Genomic DNA, 20,047 nt, shown 5'->3' with positions numbered 1-20,047 from the left:
GAAACCTTCTGGCAGCCTTTCAAAATCTAAAGGAGGCTTATAAGGAAGATGGTGGGAGACTTTTTATCAGGGCCAGGATAAGAGGCAAAGGAATAGATTTAGACTGTGCAATAGGAGGAAAGGCCCTGGCACAGGGTGCCCAGAGAAGCTGTGGCTGCCCCATCCCGGGAAGTGTCCAAGGCCAGGCTGGACGGGGCTTGGAGCAACCTGGGATAGTCGAAGGTGTCCCTGCCCGTGGTAGGGGGTGGAGTAAGTGATCTATAAAGGGTCCTTCCAACCCAAGCAGTTCTGTGACTGCGTGAATTGAAAATCCTCTGAGGCTGGGCTGACTGGTTGATCAGCTCCTTGTGTTGGGTTTGTTTTCAAGCACTCGATGACCTCGAGGCAGGTGTTTGCTCTGGCAGGTGACACTGGGCACGAGGAGGTTTCTGAGCACCCATCTCCGCCTCACGGCTCTGCTGCCTCCAGTCAATCTGGGAGTGGCTGTGTTGCCTGCTCTGGGACAATGGTAGGGAGCAGTGACCTGCTCAGGGGACAAGGCCAGCAGTGCTTGTGTCAATCCTTCAGAGCTGTTGTGTCCAAAACCCGACAGCCCGACCTTCATGACCGCGTCCACCCCATGAGCAGAGGGACAGGGCTGCACTCATACACTGCCCTGCTGCCACCAGAGCACCCAGCTGTGGAAAATAAACCGTGTGCGAAACCTTTCACCCCATCCATCAAAGGCAGGCTGCAGTTTTATGTCAAAATGACTGATTTTTTTGCAGGTTCCACGTCTGTTTCCTGACGGGAGCCTGGAGGGAGAGACCCTTGGGACTCCCCTTGCAGCCGTGTCTGACGGCTGATGGCTGGATGTTCACCTCAGGCAGAATCGTGCAACCACTGAGTATCCCGAGCTGGAAGGGTCCCACAAGGATCACCAAGCCCAGCCCCCGGTCCTGCACAGATCCGCCCAACAACCCCACCCTGGGCATCCCTGGCAGCGCTGTCCAAACGCTCCTGGAGCTCTGGCAGCCTCGGGGCCGTGCCCATTCCCTGGGGAGCCTGGGCAGTGCCCAGCACCCTCTGGGGCAGAACCTTTCCCCGCTCTCCAGCCTGACCCTCCCTAACACAGCCGTTCCCTCGGGTCCTGTCCCTGGTCACAGAGAGCAGAGACGGGAGCTGCCCCTCGGGAGGAGCTGCAGCCCCCTGCGGTGTCTCCTCGCCCGTCCCTCCTCCCGCTGCAGCCACACACGGCCCACGGCGGGGGTCCCACCGCCCCGCGCGGCCCCGGAGGCGGGGCCGGCGCCCCCTCCCCGGCCATGATGTCAGGCGGGTGGAGGAGGTGCTGCTGGCCAAATATAAGCGGCGCTTCCTGGCCGGTGGGGCGGGCTCGTCCCTCCTTCCCTCCCTCCCTCCCTCCCTCCCTCCTGCCGCAGTCAATGGGGCGGCAGCGGCCGCGGCGGAGCGCAGCGCGGGCCGGGGCCGCGGGCCGGGGGCCGGCATGGCGGGGCGCTGAGGCTGCGCGGCGGCGAGGGGCGGCGGCGCGCCTCGGCATGGGCAGCCGCGGGGCCCGGCGATGAGCGCTCCCCCGGCCGCGACCCCCCGCGCGAATATGGGCACAGCCGTGTCCAAAAGGAAGACGCTCAGGAACGAGGCCATGTCGTCCGTGGCGGCCAAAGTGAGGTGGGTGCCGGGGGCGCGGCGGGCGGTGCCTCGGGGGGGTCCCGCGGTGCCGGGACCCTGCTCGCCCCCGGCCGCCTCGGGGACCGTGCCGGGCTGGGGGGAGCCCCGAGACCCTCGGGACGAGCCCAGGCACCGGTGCGGGCACGACCCGGGGTTTGTCCCCAGGGCCATCCCGGGGCTGGAGAATGGCACCTGCCGGTGGGTCCCTGTCGCTGGCTGCCCCGATCCCCCCAAACCAGCTGCACACTCGCTGGTGGCAGCGGGCGGCCGTGCCACCCTGCGGACCCTCAGCCTCTGGAGAGGTGACTCGTCCCCGCCGCCGGCCCGGCCACAGCACCCGCAGGGGTTTATTTGCTGGGTTGGCAAGGAGTGTGTCAGAAGTGGATTTGTCAGGGATGGATCTTTCTGATCTTCGGGAATTCGGAAGCGCGGTCAGTTTGTCCGGTGGTTTCTCCTCGGCTGAAATGCCGGGTGCGTGTTCGAGGGCAAAGTCAGCAGCCTCCTTCAAGGGGTCTCGCTCCTTTGAATGGCAAAACTGCTCTGTGAAAACCTGCACCCACCACGTCTGCCCTCTCCAGCAGCGTCCCAAGCTACATGGACCAGTTAAGGGATTTGGGTTCTGTATTGTTGGGTTCTGGTTTTATATTGCTTGTCTTACAGTGTAGCATTTCACTCACTGCCTGGTCCCAGTGCTTTTCAGTATCAAACATGGGAGATCGGAGAAAATATATTTGCTGTTTAATTGTACTTAGGTTTAAAAAGCTGTCACAGATGAGCTTTGCTTTAGCACCCTTTCCCAGATAAAAGGACCCTTCTCCCACGCTGCAGTGCAAGTGTCACAGCAGTCATCCAGAGACTATTTGGGGGCATTGGCGCAGCTTTTTAGCTGTTCCTTAAGCACAGCTCTGCCAGGGGATAGGTGTCTCACTGTCTCTGCTACAGCTAGACTGGCTCTTTGCTGCTGGGGAAAAATTGGGAGAAATGAACTTTTCAGCTGCGTTATATAACACCTTGGTGTTGTTAGACCAAATTGCATTAGAATAACCTGGAGTTGTGTGTAGGGCTCAGTCTGTGTTGCTCAGAGATCTCAGTCACATCTCTCTGTAACTCGGCATTACAGCATCTCTACTGTGCTGGGAGGAAAGAGAGGTCTTATGGCTTGAAGTGAAGAGATGCAAAGGTGTCTGTATCTTGCCATCTGTTTGAGTTGTAAAGAAATCCATCCTTCAAACTCTGGAGTATCTCCAGGGACAGCTCTCCAGGCAGAGCCTGCAACTTTTCCCCATGTTTTGTTGCACCCTGTCCATAACCAGTAATGAAAACATTAATGCTCACGGCATTCAGAGATTTGGAAGTGGGATCCTTTGTGGTGATGTCAGCCAGGTGCATATACAGAAATGACACGTAAAGCACCATAAGCGCTGTGATGGGGTTCTGGGAGTGGGATTAGGCAGTCACACAAACAACACACTCAGTAATTGGTAGGATTTCAAATGCTAGTGTGGGTGTTTGGGAGCGACTAATGTGTTTTGAACGTAATGACTTGTTAGCCTACACCAGGGTGGGCAGATGCTGCTTGGGTTGTATCAACTGTATGGAGTCCAGGAGGTGCCTCGGGGGTTCTGGTTTGCTCCATACCTGCTGTAACTACTGACAAGCTGCAGGTACAGGTTTGTGGGAGCTCTGAGGTGTCTCTGGATAGTGTGAATTAAGGTGGTTTGACCAGAAAAGTTATGAGTGGATTTGGGCTGGGGGACATAATGCCCTTGAGGAGTGTCTGCTCACGTAGACCATGGCACAGGACAGGTGCTTTTATGTGTCTCCCTATTGATGCCTGTGCTAGAAATTCCGGATCCAAAAATCATTTGAGGAGGGCAGCGAACTTGTCAAGGGGCTCCCTGCAGAGCCTCTTTGCACGGAGAAGGTGCTGGTGGTGACAGGTGCTGTCCATGTGCCTCCATCCTGCCGCTCCAGGCACGGCTCAGCCCTGCTCCCATGCGCTCTGTCATGCTTAGAATTCCTACAGTGGCAATGACCCACCTGCTGAAAGGTTTCCTGGGGCACATCACGCACAGCTCCTCTCTGCTCTGCCCTGGATGCTCCTCCATGTATCCCCCGTGTCCTTATCTACAGCAAGGACTCTGCAGGACGCTGAATAAGGCTACAGAGAGACTGTTCTGTCCACCCCACAAGGGCTGGGCACTTGGGTCACCTGTGTGGGTAGTACTGCTGCAATGATCATGTGCCCTGTGGGTGTAGGCAGCTTGGGCATCCTGTTCTTGTGCTGCAGGAGGAGATGCCCTGGGACTGCTTCTCTGCATCTTCTTGGGCTCTGCCCTGTTCATATTTCTCATGACTTCTCTTTAGAGAGAAGAATCATCTCCTGAAGTTCCGCTGCAAGTCCAAGTGGCCATGGTGTGTATTTCTTACGTGTGGCTGGAGTGTGTGTGCACACTTGACTGTCTCACTGAGCAAGGAGCAGGGCTTGTTTACTGGTGTGAGTAATGGGATCCAAACAGGAGGTGCAGGCTCCGTAGATTCTTAAATTAAAATCTCTGCAGAGCGACTCAGGGGAGTCTCCTGTCCCAGGAGCATTAATTAAGCTCCATGCAGCTTGTTGTGTGCTAGGTCTTTTAAATAGCTCCTTACAAACTCTCGACACAATTGCCCTGTGCCAACAGTGTGGAGAGCACCCACGATGCTGCTGACTTTGGTCTCTGTGGTTGTCTTCTCCTGGGGGAGTTACAGCACCCTGCACGCTCGGGAAGGGGCTGTGCTTGGTGCTGCTGTGCTGATCACCTCTGAAGGGCTTAGATGCAAGATCTCCCTGTCAGGAGGGATTGTTCCCTCCCTGCCTGTGCTTTTATTGCCCTGCAGCTCCTGGGCCCCAGTGCTGAAGGCAGGGCTGACGCAGTTGTCCTTGAGTGGTGACCTTGGTGCTGCCCCTCCGCTGACAGTGCCTCTCCAGGCCCTGGCTGTGGGTGTCTGACCTGTGCTCCTTGGCTTCCTTAGAACTTTTCCGAGGGTGCAGATGAACCAAAGCCCTTCAGAAATGGGCTTTCGTTGCCCTTGCTGCCTTGACACCTACAGGAAAACCCTGGCACCCCAAATGTGGCAATAACGCAGATGTTTTCCTGCAGCTCTGCTTTGTATTGTGCTGGCCTACAGCTGTTCTTTGGGAGAGCATGACGGTGAGAGCACACAGACATGAGGCTTTTGCTGGGTGTTCCAGAACCATCTCTTCTTGCTGTTGTTAGCACAGGAAATATTTAAGTTGAGAGTGTGGTTCGTCTTGCCCAATTTCCTGACCTTGGCATCTTGTCCAAGATAGCCACAGGGAGATAAGAATTTGGTCTCACTCCCTCTCTCCTGCCTAGAGACGGATGAAGAGTGGCTTTGAACACGGCATTAGTTGTTGTGAAAGGGTAAATTTTTCACTGAGAAAGTGCAGAGGTAAGTGAACACGTACCTTATCCCAGGTTCTTGCTGCTTGAGTGATTTTTGGCTTAGCTTGAGGCTCCTCATGGAGTCTAAATTCTTCTTTCCTGCTTGTGAATTTTCTGTTGAGTGGTATGAACTGTCTTTGATTGCCCTTTTTTTTTAACTTCTTCCTGCACTTCCTCTCTCCTCCTGTCCAAACTTCGTGATCATAAGTTGCTCCAAGACTGTGGGGTCTCTGAGATCCATTGCTGATATCCAATCTCCCTTTATTGAGAGTCAGAATTTTAAAATTAAAATTTTCCAGCTACCATTTCTCTACATACATATTTTAGAAAACTAATCTTTGTCAGGGTATTGTTACTATTAGGCTTAAATATCGTAGGTGTCAACAGTCTTTAATGACTGAGCTGTTAACTGTGGATGTGCTGGAGGTGTTCCCTTCTCTGCTTGGTGACAAGAGCGGGATTGCTGCTGTAGGAGGACGTAGGTCCTGATGATGCAGGTCTCTTCTCTCCTATGTGCCTGAGATGTAGCACTGTCAGATGCTGTCACAACAGATTCCTGCTGCAACTCCTCTGGGCATTACTTCTGAAGGAACACGAGAAGGTGGTGGGTGTTCTTTATTTTTCCATGTAATACTCCTGAATAGTCCAGGTTTTGCTTAGCTTGCTGCTGTGCTCTAAATGGAGTTATCTGAGGTCTTTCCTGTATCTCTGAGTGTTTCAATCTGCATTTCTTCACTCTGTGAGTGTCCGTTTGGTGGACAAATTTATGTGCATCAATTTCTCATAGCTGCTTGTGTGCATCAAGGCCCCTTTTATCCTGTTGATGTGATTATTTCAGAGACGTGAAGGCCATTCTGTGCTTATTACACTGTAATTGAGATATTTGTTATTTGGCGGCTTTGCTCCTTCGAGCAAATCTCTGTCTAGACTGTCTGTGCTTCTTCACAGTTCTCTTCCAGACCCGAGTCCAGTTCTGACATCTGAGGCACAGTGAGTACTGGAAAATGCCCCCAGAAGGGCAGCTGCCTTTGCTGCCTGCGTTGTGCTGCCCCATCCCTCCTTCCCTCCCTGGAGCCGTTCTGATGGAATGCTGGAGGAAGTGCTGGTGTTTTCTGAGGCTTGTCTGTGCTGCTTAGACTGAGCAGCACAGCGTGCTAGAGCCCTGGTCCCTGCTTGATGTCCTTTTGTTAAATCAAGCTGTGCTGACTGTGTGACATGCAGGTCTGGTCTGCCACTAAAATGAAAACCTCTCTCCAGATGAGTCAGGGCTAAACTTGTCCTGTCATCAGCTGATCACCTCTCAGTGCTACCTGCTCATTTGTATGCAGCTTTTGCAGTGTCACACACTCAGGGTTGTAGCTCACCGGCCCGTGGAGCTGTAAGGCACCTTGTACTTCATCTCATTTATGTGAAACAAGTTTTCTTTTACATCTCTTGCCAGTTAAAATTATCCCAAGGTATCTCTGCTCGGAGCCCAGTTGAAGGGGTTTCTGTCCAGGGCCGTCCAATGGCATGAGGGGACTTGAACTCCATTGGCAGCGATAGTGGAGGCAGAGCTGAGCTGAGAGAAAAGTCTGATTGTGTGACTTGTGGTAATAGATAAAAGAGAGAGAAAAGAATGGGATGAATAGAACAGCTACCATCTGTTTGAATTTTGCTCTGACTTTATTTTGATCAAGCCAATGGGTAGCCAAGGGGAGCAGGGAAATGGCACGTTAATGATCCGAGCAAGTGCTGGTGAACTGGGGTGACTGTGAGCACAGTGAGAGCAGGGAAGGAACAAAATAGGCTTGGCAAGGGGGAAGTAGCCATAAGGAGCAAGTGTAGCCATAAGGAGCAAGTGTGGCCATCAGAGTCCCCTTGGCAAAGGGCACGTGCAGACACCTGCGGGAGATCTGCTGAGGCACAGCCAAGGAGAAGCCGATGGCACTCGGAAAGTGGGAATGTAGAAGGGAACCACTGAGATAATAGGCAGAATAATTAGTGTGAAGTTTGCAGTGTAATTGGCTGGAAACCCCCCATTGCACACTGTGCTGTGCAGGCAGTGTTGCCGTGTTCGCTGTGGCTGGGGAGCTGTGCCCATGTGCCCACGTTTGTTTGCTCTTGGGTTGGCCTGAAGGATCTGAGAGCCGTGGGGTGGAACGGCCGGGACAGAACTGCAGGTTCAGCCTGGGCAGGGAGCAGTGCTTTTGGGCAGCTCCCTGCTCCTCCTCTGTGCTGTTGACCTGCATGAGAGCTCTGCGTATGACCTGTTCTGTGGGAGCTCTGGCACTTGGGGTTGTACCCTCCTCCCTCCTCTGCTGGGGGAAACAAGAATGAGGTTAGAGACACTGCAGCACCTTCCAGCTTGGGCTCTTAGTGACGCTGTTTTCACCATGGAGTAAGGTGGGCTGGAGGGCAGCAGTGCTTCTCTGGCACTGTCTTAGCCAGTTTTCAGTTTGGATCTTAGGAAGTGCTTTGTACTGGTTTTTTGAGCCTGTGGTTTGCAAGCTAAAGGTAAAGCATTGGTTCACATTTTCAGACAGACAAAACAGCTTCAGGCACTGGTGAGGAGATGAATGGAGAGAATGACAGATGAATTTGGAGCTCGTGGAGCTTTTGAACTGGTTACAGACTATCATCATATTTCAGCATTTTTTGTGTAAATCACCATGTTCTCTCACTGATAATTTACCTGAGAACTTGCTCACTGTTATTTTTTCTACATGGAATGACTGCTGATGCAAAAGAGAAGCTTCAAAATCTTTCCCAAGGGTGTAAGTGTGTGTGCCCTGTTTGTGAATGGTGTTGGTGATGCCTCGCAAGGACGGACATTTCCATGGGAAGCCTTGGAGTCCCAGTAATTTTGGTGGAAGAGATCTTGGAATCTCATGCTCAGCTATCTTATCAAAGCTGTGCTGTTGCCGGTGGCGTGCGAGATACGCCGTGCCTTTGGCTGAGCTTTAACCACCTCTGGGATGGAATGCAGGAGCAGCTCAGGAATTCTCTTGCAGCTGAGTAGCCTGATGTTAAAATCATAGAATTGTTTAGGTTAGAAAAGACCTCCAAGGTCAGTGAGTCCAACTGCAAACCAAACCCTGCCACATCCACCACTAAACCATGTCCCCAGGTGCCACATCCACACTTCCAGGGATGGTGACTCAACTACTTGCCTGAAGTAGCCACACTGCAGTTCCCAACTTAGCATTTGTGTGTTGCTCCAGGATCAAGTCCTGCTTTTTACCTGGACAGAAAGGTTGAGGGTTCCAGGAACATCCACGAGGTGCTTGTCCTCCTGGATGGGTGAACCACGAAGGTCACCCCTTTGCTCTTCACAGTGGGGATCGTGGGCTGATTGTAGAGCTCCCCATGTGACAGCCTCTGTGTGACCATCTCAGGGGGTGTTAAGCTCTGAGGAGGACAGTTTGGGCAGCTGCCACTGCCAGCCAGTGTCTAAAGGTACAGCCTGGGACTGGACACGAAAGAATCCGGGAACAGGGCAAACCTCAGCACTGTCTGTTAGTCTGCAAAGATGCAGAAGCTTAAACCTTTCTTCTTGCACAGCTCCAGCTGTGCCGCTCCAGAGCATTTTGCATTTGACTGTGCTGAAATTTAGTCCCGGGGAGATTAAATTACTCTTTCTTCATCGTTCATATTGATCTTGTGTTGCTGGCTGTGGATGACAAATGGACTTCCCACTCCTTCCAGCCCGAGTCACTCTGGGAAGTGCATTGGAGCCTTGTTAACCTTTTCTCCTCTGGGAGGTGGTACATAAAAGCAGTGGGGAAGATCCTGGCTACACAAGCTGGGATATGCAAAGCAGAAGGTGGTTTTGGAGGTCAAAGCCATTTTCCACTTACACATTTAATGGCCATTATGAGCCTTTTGCAGCAGGTTGAACTGGAGAGGATGTTCTGAGGCTGAGCACGTCTGAAGGAGGAGGATGGGGGATGTGATGCCTCAGTATGGAGAGTCTTCCCTGTTGCAGCAAATCTTGTCCTTCCCCAGGAGATGCTGATGTGCTTGAGGGCTGAGGGTGCTCAGCTCTGGGTTTGTTGGTTTGTCTTGGCTTGCCAAGGAGATGGGTGGCTGTTTCACCTCCCTCTTTGCAAATATCCACCCTGGGCTGCCCAGTGGCAGCTCAGCCCGACTGGGATGCTGCAGACCTTGGAGAGATTGTTCTACAAACCTGGGGAAATGGATGGCTGGGGAAAAGCTGGCTCTAGTATTGGCTCTCTTGAGTCACAGGTCTGTTGGGTACAGGAGAGCAGTCACAGCACCAGGACATCACAAATGCCCTGGCACTTGGAGTCTGGAGGTTACTGTATGCCAGGGATGCGTGCCTTGACCAAGGATTCCTTTCCTTTGTGTGGGTTGCAAGCAGAAAGCTCTTCCCTGGTTGGAATATTCATAGGTTTGCTCTCTTACGTAGGCCTGGATGTGTGATAAGGGTTGAGCCCACCCTGCTTGCTTGATTCTTAATATATTCCAGTAAAATCTCGGTCATCCACAGGACCAGAATCCATCAGAGAAGCAGGAGCTGCTTTTGTGGGAGGTTGTGGGAGTCTCTCAAATAAGCTTGTCCAGTAATCCAAATACTGACATAGCTGGGGCTTGAGAACGTAAGGTTCAGGTAGGTAAAATGGGCATTAGCATCCACATCTGAGCTGTGATGGCTCCCAGGTGGGAGCATTCAGGACCTGTAGGAGCCTGGAGTGGTGGTTGGCGCTGGGGTGGAGGTGCCTCCTTCCTGGTCTTTATTTTTCATTTTTCTAATGGAGAAGCTAAAGCCTGAAGTAGTCCTGGACTTGTAGTCCAGCTCTGTTTCCCCCTTTGGCCAGGGGAACACTGAGGTTCCACCGGAACCACTGGAATCCTGGTGTGTAAGGAGGAAGCCTCACGGCTCTGGCAGTGCATTTACATGGCTGTCACCTGAGGCTGAGGGAGTGGCAGCTGCAGGAGCACAGCAGTGCATTGGTATTGAACTGTTCCTGCTTTCCTTGGCCTTTAAGCATCACCCATCTCTCTCTTTCTCTCCTTGGCTGCCTCGTGGTGCTGGGACACAGAGCGGCGAGGGCTTTTGGAGAATACCTTTCACAAAACCATCCTGAAGGCAGAAACGGCTCAGGTAAGAGAACTGATGTGCCTTGGTTATGTCCATGTGTGCCTGCTCCTGTGGTTGATAGCCTTAAAACGAAAGTGCATTTATTTATCTGTCATAAACAGAGTGAGATCTCAGCAGCAGAGAGGCAGGAGGAGCCGCCCTCGAGGAGAAAAGGCAGTTTGGTGGCCCAAGGCTTGGGTGGGCTGTGGGGATGAGTTCAGTTAGTGGACAAATGCCCTGTCATAAATTCACCCCTGCAGCTGATGTCCCTAGGAGAAGTTTCAGCTGGGAAGTGACAGCCCTGCACAAGGCTTCTGCACTGGTTTGGCACTCCTGGGTCTTGCTATCACTGGGGTATAGAAAACAGGTGAGTTATATTCTGTTCACTTCTGTGAATCCTTGCTGGCAGAGGTAACATCTGGGTTTATTCCGAGTGTTTGCTTCAACGGGTTAAACTGAGATTTATCTAGATGAGGGCACCACATGTGCTGGCCAATGTGTCAGTATTTTACATGTAGGTATTGTCCCCATCAGCTTATCAAGAGTTCTGCTTGATGGGCAGGAGACCATAAGATAAACTCACCTGACTTCTAACAGGGCTGTGTCTTCTCTGTGATGAAAGAAAATATTTTTCAGATGATAAATTGATTACAAAACATACAGAAAATCCTGTGAAATCCGCAGAAAATACTGTGTGAACAAATAAAAAATTGTTCTGTGCTGTTGTGCAGGGGATAAAGTTGTTAAATAGAATGTAATGTTATCATTTTAGGTAAGCTGTGTGTGTTTTAAGCCTGTGCAGGAGATGCCTCTTGCTGTAAGAGCAGTCACACAGTCTTTGGCAGCCAGCTGAGTCCTTGCCTTTTTCCTTGGATCTGTTCTAATGACCTTCAAGTTGTCCTTGGCTGAATTGTGCTGGTGTTGCGAATGGAAAGGCTCTAAGACAATGTACTGCAGTTTTCTTGGATTCTTTTCATTAAGAACCCCAGGAACACTTTACGTACAATATTTGGTCTAAGAACAGCATGTAGAGGTAGAGAAAGGCTGGGGTTTGGTGCAGCTGAGTTGAGGTGTCTGTGGGGCAGCAGGAAGGGAGGGCTGGACAGGCTGTGCAGAGGCAGGCTGGCAGGAGCTTCTCAGAATGGCAAAACCTTTTATTTGTTCCTTCCATCGAGGCCATTTCTGCAGCTGCTCCTGTCACCTGGACTCTTTGCCAGTCCTTTTTTCAGCCTCCTCACCCCAGTTTCCAACAGGGAGAAGTGTTGGCTCCTGCTCGCTTTGTAGGGCCCTTGTAGTACCTGTGGGGTCATGTTGGGGCCAGGCAGAGACTTTCTGATGGAGATAAGAGGAAATTTCAGATCCATTCAGGTGCCTGAGGCCTGGGGAGCCCTGGTCAGATCCAAGGAGTGGGAGCCTCTCTGATGTGCCCTTAAAAAGCTGCTGTTTAACTCGTCCTTGGGGTGCTCCTGGTTGCTCTCTGACTGTAAGGAGGGCATGGAAATGGAGCTGATCCAGTGACTCCTGGATCATGTGCCACAGCCAGGCTCCCCAGAGCAGCATTTCAGCCCTCTCTGTGCTTGTGACATCCATAAGCTCTCCAGGGAAGCCTTTTCACCCACTGCCCCTTGGTGTATCAGCCTTGAGATCGTTTTTGAATCCAAGTGAATTTAGTTGCCACAGGCAAGAATCAAGCAGTGAGAGACACTTGGAAATACCACGATACTTACGGGATCCTTAAGTATTCACTTGGAAAAAAAATAAAATTCCCTAGAAATTACTCTAAATTCTGAGGAAGAGGGGAGGAAAAAAAAAAAAAGAATCGTCATTTTTAAGTCATCTTTTGAAATTCTGCAATGTATAACTTAACACAGTCTGTAACACTTCTTTATAAATAACCCCAGTAGGAAGGTTGCTATCCAATAAAAAACGCTGCGAGTAGAAAATTTGGCTCCTTTTAGTTCATCCCAGCAGCCCGATCACAGGGAAGTCACGTCTTTCCTTCCAGCAGAAATTCCATCTCAGGATCACTTGTGCAAGCTGTGGAGGCTTCACCTTTGGCTGGGCAGGGTGGAGGGGCAGGGTTAGTGTCACCCCGTGACTCCAGGGACGCAAAGGACGGGCCTCTGCTACAGAAGTTGAAGACATAGCACAGATGCAGAGGTGAATCTGCTCCAGCTCCTCAGAGAGCAGGCAGAGGCAATGTGAGCAGGGAGGAGCCCACCTGCATCCTGTGGTTGGATTCCCACTTGAATGTGTTGGTGGCTTAGGTCCTGAAAGCTCAGTGCTCCAAAGAATTGAGTCCTCAGTGCCTCTGTATGTGTCAACTCTGAGCTTTCTCCTTGAGTATTGTACCAGGTGGGACAGGCCTGTTTCTGCTGTCATAACCCCAGCTGTGCACCCAGGTGCTCCCTGCACTGCCAGCACACTGAGCTGGGATTGATGCCTTTTCCTGCTCTTAAAATCAAGAGTCAAACACAGTTAGAACAGGAAAAGGGATTTTACCTTGGTATTTATTTTAAGGATCCTTAGGTGCACACACCCAGGTCATATGCATCGAAATGCACCCTGCTGAATATGCCCAAAAGAATGGGTATGACATTATAGGTGTTACTAATTAGCAGATCTATCAAAGATTCCCCAATGAGAGGCTCAAGTGAGCCCCTCTCCCCAAGGAGCCTTCCCCTGGATGGTTCTATCTTAGTTCACAGAATGTGTTCTGGAGAGGACCTTGGGGTCTGGGGCACACTGATCCCCAGCTACGAAGCTTCTAAAATGTTGAGTCTCTTAGCTTGACAAACAAGTCCAAGAATGTAGGCAAAAAGCACTGAGAAAACAGAAGTTGTAGAAAGGTATAGCAGGGGTATAAAAGAAAAGGCAAAAATCTTCATGGCATCAGGATGAAGGCTCTGGCCTAAATATGACTGGAAGGAGGCAGGCCTTGATTCAGTCTAGAAAAAAATGGTTTAAGAAAGGCTTAAAGTCACTGATGAATGCAGTGAGGGAAAAGAGTTGTGGGTTTTGAGGAGCAGGAAGGTGGTAGAGCCATCAGTGGGACAATGAAGGCATAAATAGAGGAGGGAAGGGCAGAATCCTCCTTTTCTGGACCCAAGAGCCAGAACCCTTCTCTCTCCCTGCATAGGGCAATCCTCGTGCAGAAAGTGAGGCAGGTGTGAATCTGGGATGTCAGTTCTTTGCTGCTTTATCCTCGGCAGAGGGGTGAAACTCTGACACCCCAGGCAGCCCCAGGAGACCCATGGAGACATGGAGGGAGATGCCATGTGTGCAGACACTGCCCCAAGTTGCTCCACTTCTGCTGCACTTTGTTCTCTGGGGATTGTCCATTTTGCTTTGCCTTTTTTTATCTTCTTAGTCCCTTGATTCCAAGGAAAGGAAAAGATGCAATGGCTTTTGCATCCCTCATAATTTCACATTCCACAGCCGATCAAAAAGCTGCTTCTTCAGTCGTAACTTCTATTTGTGGTGGCTCCTCTGGAGAGCTTGTGTGTGGCAGAATGTCTTGGAGAAATTGGGGAGTGGTAATGAAGAGGTGCAGAGGGATTGTAGATCAGCAGGACAGGCCAGCTGCCTCGTCCAAGCATTGGAACGAGGGCTGAGTTATGTGCAGGGCTGTGTTTGCCTCCTGTTTGCAGTAAAAGCACATTGTGTTCATGCTCTGCTTGCTTTGCTGGGGCAGTGGCTGTGGAGTTGCACAGCTGCACGAGGTAGGGAGGCTTGCAGGTGCTGCAGGGTGTACCTGGAGGGAGAAAAGGTGAGGGGGAGCGTTTGTTGGTGGTTACAACTTCTGCTTCTTCCCAATGTGAGATCCAAGAACTTTGTGGCTCAGAAATGTTGTGTGACTATTCCTATGCAACTCTTCAGTGCCTTATTCTGGAAGAGTTTTTTCCCAGGTGACTGGGGAGGTGCACTTACCTCTCCTCTTTCTCAGAGGTTATGTCAGGGATGATGACAATACAGAGTTTTCTTCCCTTTGTTTCCCTTTTGGAACAGGGCACTTGCCTGCTGATGGGCTATGAATGCAGAGGATGGAGGAATTGTCCCTTTGGGATCACTCAGATTTTTTTCCCCTGATCTTTAAGATATTTTGAGGAATCAGAAAGAAAGGGAAGGTTGGACTGTGCTGCAGGTAACAGGATATGGATGTGTTGAGGGAGCTGGTGCCAGGGTAGTGATGCATCTCCTGCTCTCTTCCTGCTTCTATTAATTGCTGGCTTATTCATGCGGGCTGAAGGTCTGGGAAGGTTCCTACGAAGAGCACTCTGCCATGTTCAGCATTCATTCTGCCTCCAAGGCTGTGCCCAGAGTCTTTGCTAACTTTTGTAGCTTTCTGGTACCTTTTAATGTAGAGGTGGGTGTCCCTTGGGACAGACTTAGAAGAAAGATGCAGAAAGGGATCGAAATGTTGTGAAAGGGAAGTGTAAAAAGGCTGCAGAGAATAAAGCATGGAAGAAATAATCACTCAGAGTCTCGCAGAGCTCATGGAATTTTGGACATGCTCCAGCCTGGGTGTCAGAGGTCCCACACTGAGATAATGCATTGGATTTTATCTCCGTGTTCTGGGACTGTGAGAGGAAGAGGTACCAGGGCATGGGGCAGTGACACTGAAAAGGACAGCAGGCAGAGCCTTTGAGAAATTCCCTCCTGTCTGGGGAAGCAGGGATCCGTCCTGGTGAGCTGGCATTCAGACACAAGGATTGGGAGGGAGCTGTGGGGGTTTTTTTCCTGTTACTCTTCTGATCTGTTTTGCTTGGAGGGGTTATTGGGAGGGCAGCTGCTGCTGCTGGAGTGTGGGGCTGTGGGATGCAGCACCAGGCTGCCTGCTGTGACTGGCTGCTCTGGGCAAGCTGTGTGGGAAGGAAGAGAGAGAGACAAGGTGTCCTTGGTGCTGCAGAGGTGCTGGGCCTTGGGCAGGAGCTGCCTAGCAGGCCTTAAGCCAAATTCTCCGTGACTCCTGCTAAACCAGCATGGCTACTGGTTGGCATCAGGACAAACCAAAGGGGCCAGTTACCTGAAACTGGAAAAGGCTTCTTTTTAAGCTCGAAAAAAGTAATCTTTGTGTCTTCCCTTTGTTTCTTGCATGATGTCTCAGTCATCAATGTGAGTGTGTAAGGAGAAGAGGGCCCTTGTGAGCTTCCCCAAGCCAAGTGGCAGTGGGGAGGGGTGGCAGGAGCAAAGCCATGTTTGTGCCTGTGCCACTGGATCAGCCACACACAGAGGAGCTTCCTGATGCTGCCAGAAACTGGCATGGGGCTGGAGAAACCCCAGGTGAGGCTTCACAGGTGCTTCAGGCTGAGTGACCTGCGAGCTGAGCTTTATGTGCCACCAGCAAGTAAAGCTGCAGCTGTTCAGTGCTCTGAGAGGGACATTCAGACTATGGAGCTGCCAGCAGAGCCTGGCTCAGGGTAAGCACCAGGGTGGCCTTTTTTCTAGAGGATGTTTGTCCTGTCCCCAGGACAGACCCAGCAGTGCACCTGGCCCTGCTCTTGGTGTATCCCTGTGCTGATGAGGCAGATGTGGCCTTTTCAGGAAGAGCCCTTGTTCTGGAGGGAGTTGTAGGTGGCCTGAGCTCAGGACAGAGCAGGGATGTGAAATCTCATCTCTGAGGGCTTCAGGCCACTTCCAGCATCAGCCAGTGCAAGCGTGGTGTGGGTGGATCCTGGAACTTGCTAGGGAATATGTGGATGGCTTATAAAGGGAACAAAGACGTAGGTCACGGTGTTACCATGGAGATGCCGAGGCCGGTGATGGAGCTGCCACTTGCTCCTTTGGGTCCTGTCTCACAGTAGCAATTTCATCTATTCACATTAATGTTACAGGCCAGACTAAAAGGTTGCTCACCTACGAGACGCCAGGTCAATGCTGTCTCGAGTTTGTTTGTTTTCAAAGCCCGTTAGAGCAGAGAAGACTAATTGGAACCATTTTGTCATAGTTAAGTGACCTTCTGGTTTCTCAGAGCAGCTCCCTTACAGAAGCAGCCTTTGCCTGTTCCCTGTGGCTTTGCAGGGAAGTGTGTGACGTTCCCTCCTCGGGAGCAGCGGGGTCAGGGTGCCCATGGTGGGGCTGGCTTGGTTAGACCTCAGGGAATCCATAGTGAACACTGTGCATGTCCTTGTGCACAGCTCAAGAAAGACAAGGAGCTGCTGGAGAGGCTCCAGTGGAGGCTACAAAGATGATGAGGGGTCTGGAGCATCTCTCATGTGAGGGGAGACTGCAGGAGCTGGGTCAGGTTAGTGTGGAGCAGAGAAGACTCAGAGGGGATCTGATTAATGCACATAAATATCTCCTGGGGGTGTCAGAGGATGCTGCCAGACTCTGTTCAGTGGTGCCAGTGACAGGACGAGAAGCAATGGCCACAAACTAAACCACAAGAAGTTCCACCTCAGCATGAGGAAGGTAAAAAGAGCCCTGGGACAGGTGCCCAGGGAGACTGTGGAGCCTCCCTCTCTGGAGATGTTCCAAACCCACCTGGATGTGTTCCTGTGTCACCTGTTCAAGGTGACCCTGCCTTGGCAGGGGGTTGGACTGGATGATCTCCAGAGATCCCTTCCAACCCCAGCTATTCTGTGATTCTGTCTACTCACTTGGCTCTGAAGCTACTGCATGGCTGAAATGCCACTGTGACCTTTTTTTATTGTTGTATCTCTCATCTTTATATCTCTGCCTCATGCTTCAATAACTTGAACAAAATTCCCATTTTTTCCCGTGGCTATTTCTTGATCACATTTCAGCCCTGGGCCCAGCAGGGTGGGCTGCCCGTCCTGTGCCAAGGGTCACAATGTTGGGAGAACAGAGCTGGCATGAGGGGAAGCTCTGCATTGTCTCTGAGAGGCAGCAGAGGGGACCAGGACCTGCCAGCACACCTGAGGGGCAGTGACAGGCATGTGGGAGGTCTTGGAGTTGGGATTGCAAGAGAAACTGCTCAGCTGTGCTGTTTGAATGGTTATTAAGGGTTTTGCAGTGCCCTCTGCTCTGGCCAGAGCACCTCTCTGCTCTCCTCATTGAGGGAGTCACCTGGATTCCTTCTGGTGCAAGGTAAAAACATCATTAACTTCATTCCTACTTCCATGTGCTGTACACCTCAAAACTTTCCATTCATCTTCAGTGACTACAGCAGTTCTTTCATTTAAAGTTGGAACTTAATTGTCATAAACATCAGGCCCAGAGAGTTCCAGCTGAGGAGGAACAGGGAAGAGAGAACTGTCTCTCTGAATTTTTTTTTGCTGAGATGACAGATGTTCTTTTAATAGGGTTTGTCTGGATTCCCCTTTGCCACTCTGCCTCTGATGCTGGAGCAGAGGCTTTAAATCTAAGGTGCTTTAATCATCAGTTTAGCTGCTAAATACAGGAATAAATTTGGAGCTTCTGTCTATGCCTTGTGGCTGTATTCTGCCTTGATTTATAAACTCCTCATCCCACAGGGTCACAAGGCAGTCTGCAGCAGATAGGAGTTTGGCTCCACAGCTGTGGATGGGCATCAGGCAGCTGGGGCTGATCCCAGCACGTTCCCTGCTCTGGAGAAACGTGGTGGCAGTGAAAGGAAAAATGTGCAAGTCCTTTCTCAGTTCCCTAAGTCAGAGTGAGTGCTCAGGCTGGAGTTACTGAATGAGAAAGGATGTATTGTAAGTATCTAATACTAATAAATGCCTAATTGTCAGGAACTACATGTACTGAGAATGTGGATTCTTTTTTTCCCAAGACACTGCCAGTTGCCCAGCACAAATTATCACTGCTGTCAGTCTTTGGTCATGCATGTGCCCTGTGTTGGGCAGTGCTGCGTGGAAGGTGAAGAAAGAAATGTCAGACAGGAGCAAGTGAAGCCAAAAAGACAAAAAGATGTGTGTTCAAGTACTAACAAGGGGAGTGAGAAGTGGTTTGGCCCTCAGGAGTGGATGTCAAGCCCTGCTGGACTTGGCCTAGGTAGACAGGGAAGTGATGGAAATGCCATCTGGATGTTTCTGGTACCAATGGACACATGATCTACAAATCAAGCACACTGGTCTTCTTCCCTTTGTCTTGCTGCTCAGTCCCTCGTGTACAACAAATCCATGTAGAGCAGGAATCAAGATGAAAAGAACCTGAGGACCCTGATTTATCTGGTCCTAAGTAGCTTTGCAGCTGTGTGAGACACAGGTGTTGCTGCTGAAGGCAGGTGGGGGAGCAGAGTTGTTCCCAGGTCAGCTGTGTTGGAGCAGCTGGAGAGGAGGGAGCTGTGCCAAGCTGCCCAGTCACACTGGCCAGGGCTACCGTGGCAGGCTGATGGAGCAGCTGGGAGTGGGAGAGATGGCAACAGCGATGTGAAAATGAAAAGAAGGGAGCAGCAGTAAGAGGCGAGGGTGTTAACAGCAGCCTGCTGCAGCTGACTCCAGAAGGCAGCTCCAGTCATTGCTGAGTTAGTGTCCCTTGGTTCTCCTCACCCAACATCCCTGTGGCTCAGCTCTAATTCAGCATTGATTCCTGAACCAGCCTGACTTCTTTCCAAGCAGAAGCAAACTATTAACCTCAAATGCCATCATGGCAACAGGTGCAGTGCTTTGGCACCTGGATCCTGTTCGATGCAAACACAGACAAGGGTCACTGGTCACATCCTGGGCCTGCTGGTGTGTGTGACCTCATGTATGTGAATGCACAGGTTCCTGAAGTGGTGTGAATTCTGTTTTAGAGGCCAATAATTCATTATGATGGATGTTTGAATCTCTTTTCCTTCCACACTATTTTTTTCTGTAGATAAATTCTTTCTTAACGACTACTCTTGAATAAAGCTTCATACTCCCTTGCATATGAAGTTGCTTCTCCAATGTGTAATTACTGAAGGTGCTAAATTGAATGAAAATGAAGAATTATCCAATTGTTTTACAAAAAGAAAGCACATTGGTGTGCTGGCAGCCCTTTGTAGTGTAGATCATGAAAACTCCTACATAAGTACAAGTGAAAACACCTTGAGGAGGGGACAAGTAAGGTAGGAAGAAAGAATTATCCTCACATTTTTTATGCTAGATCAGGGAGGTAGTTTATGTCAAATATATCTGGTCAGTCCTGCCAGGATTTCAGTAAAAGATTGACTCTTACTTGAAACCAGTCATGGCCCACTTACATGTCCGTAAATTTTATGGAGCTGAACAGACCTCAGTGCTTATAAAACAGAGACTGGAATTGATCTCTTTGCTCTTGTGATCATGAGCATTTTCAGGGATATTATGCTTTGGGGACTTCATTTTTCCATTTAGCCACAGATCCCCGAGCTCAGGAATTCCTGGATCTCTGAATTCCAGGGCTGTCAGTGTGTGAGTGAAGGTGACACTCCTGTGTGTTCCCTCTGAGGAGGCTGTGCATCTTCCATACAAGTATCAGTTTCAGGAGGAACAGGGGCAGCTGTCAGCCACGATTTTGTGGTGTCTTAAGAAATCTGTAGCGTCACTGTGCCCACACAGATTAGTAAATTTGACAAGCTGAGACGAGTACTTAGAGCTGGCCTTTGTTTTTAATTTTAAAAATGGTTTGCTTGGCACTATTAGCGAGCACAGTTCTTGGCAAATCTCAGGGAGTCGTTTGGTGGTGTTTTCCCAAGACATGCCTACTCTAGAGCACAGTTAATCCTGGAGCTGGGGAGGATCTGAGCTGTGGAGAGCAGATGCAGGGGACCTGCTGCCTCTTGAGGGGTGACACGTGCTTGGAGACACTTTGGAGCCTGTGACTGTTCTCTGCACTGTTTGCTCTGTGATGCTGTACCCTGCAGGTGGGTACATGCTTTTGGATGAGTGGATGTGGATGAGTGCTTGTGGAGCACCTTCTTCCACTGGAATGGTCCTTGTTGTCCATCAGGTCCCTTCTGGAGCAG

The 20,047-nt window shown here is 50.7% G+C and overlaps 1 protein-coding gene across 7 annotated transcripts in view; it reads left to right on the top strand.

The window, feature by feature from the left end:
- The first annotated feature begins 1,416 nt into the window (after positions 1-1,416).
- NSMF (NMDA receptor synaptonuclear signaling and neuronal migration factor) overlaps positions 1,417-20,047 on the top strand; it is a 46,813-nt gene continuing 28,182 nt past the window's right edge. For all 7 annotated transcript variants that reach the window (XM_039561867.1, XM_039561864.1, XM_039561862.1 and 4 more), the window contains exons 1-2: positions 1,417-1,665; positions 10,157-10,218. In XM_039561867.1, coding sequence (XP_039417801.1) covers positions 1,559-1,665; positions 10,157-10,218 — 169 coding nt within the window. In that variant the 5' untranslated portion in view covers positions 1,417-1,558. The remainder of the gene's footprint in view (positions 1,666-10,156; positions 10,219-20,047) is intronic.

Source organism: Corvus cornix, chromosome 17 (assembly GCF_000738735.6).
Source record: "Corvus cornix cornix isolate S_Up_H32 chromosome 17, ASM73873v5, whole genome shotgun sequence".
In the NCBI taxonomy this organism is placed as follows: domain Eukaryota; kingdom Metazoa; phylum Chordata; class Aves; order Passeriformes; family Corvidae; genus Corvus; species Corvus cornix.
The sequence above is the reverse complement of the archived record's forward strand: the minus strand, read 5'-3'. Positions and strand labels throughout refer to the sequence as shown.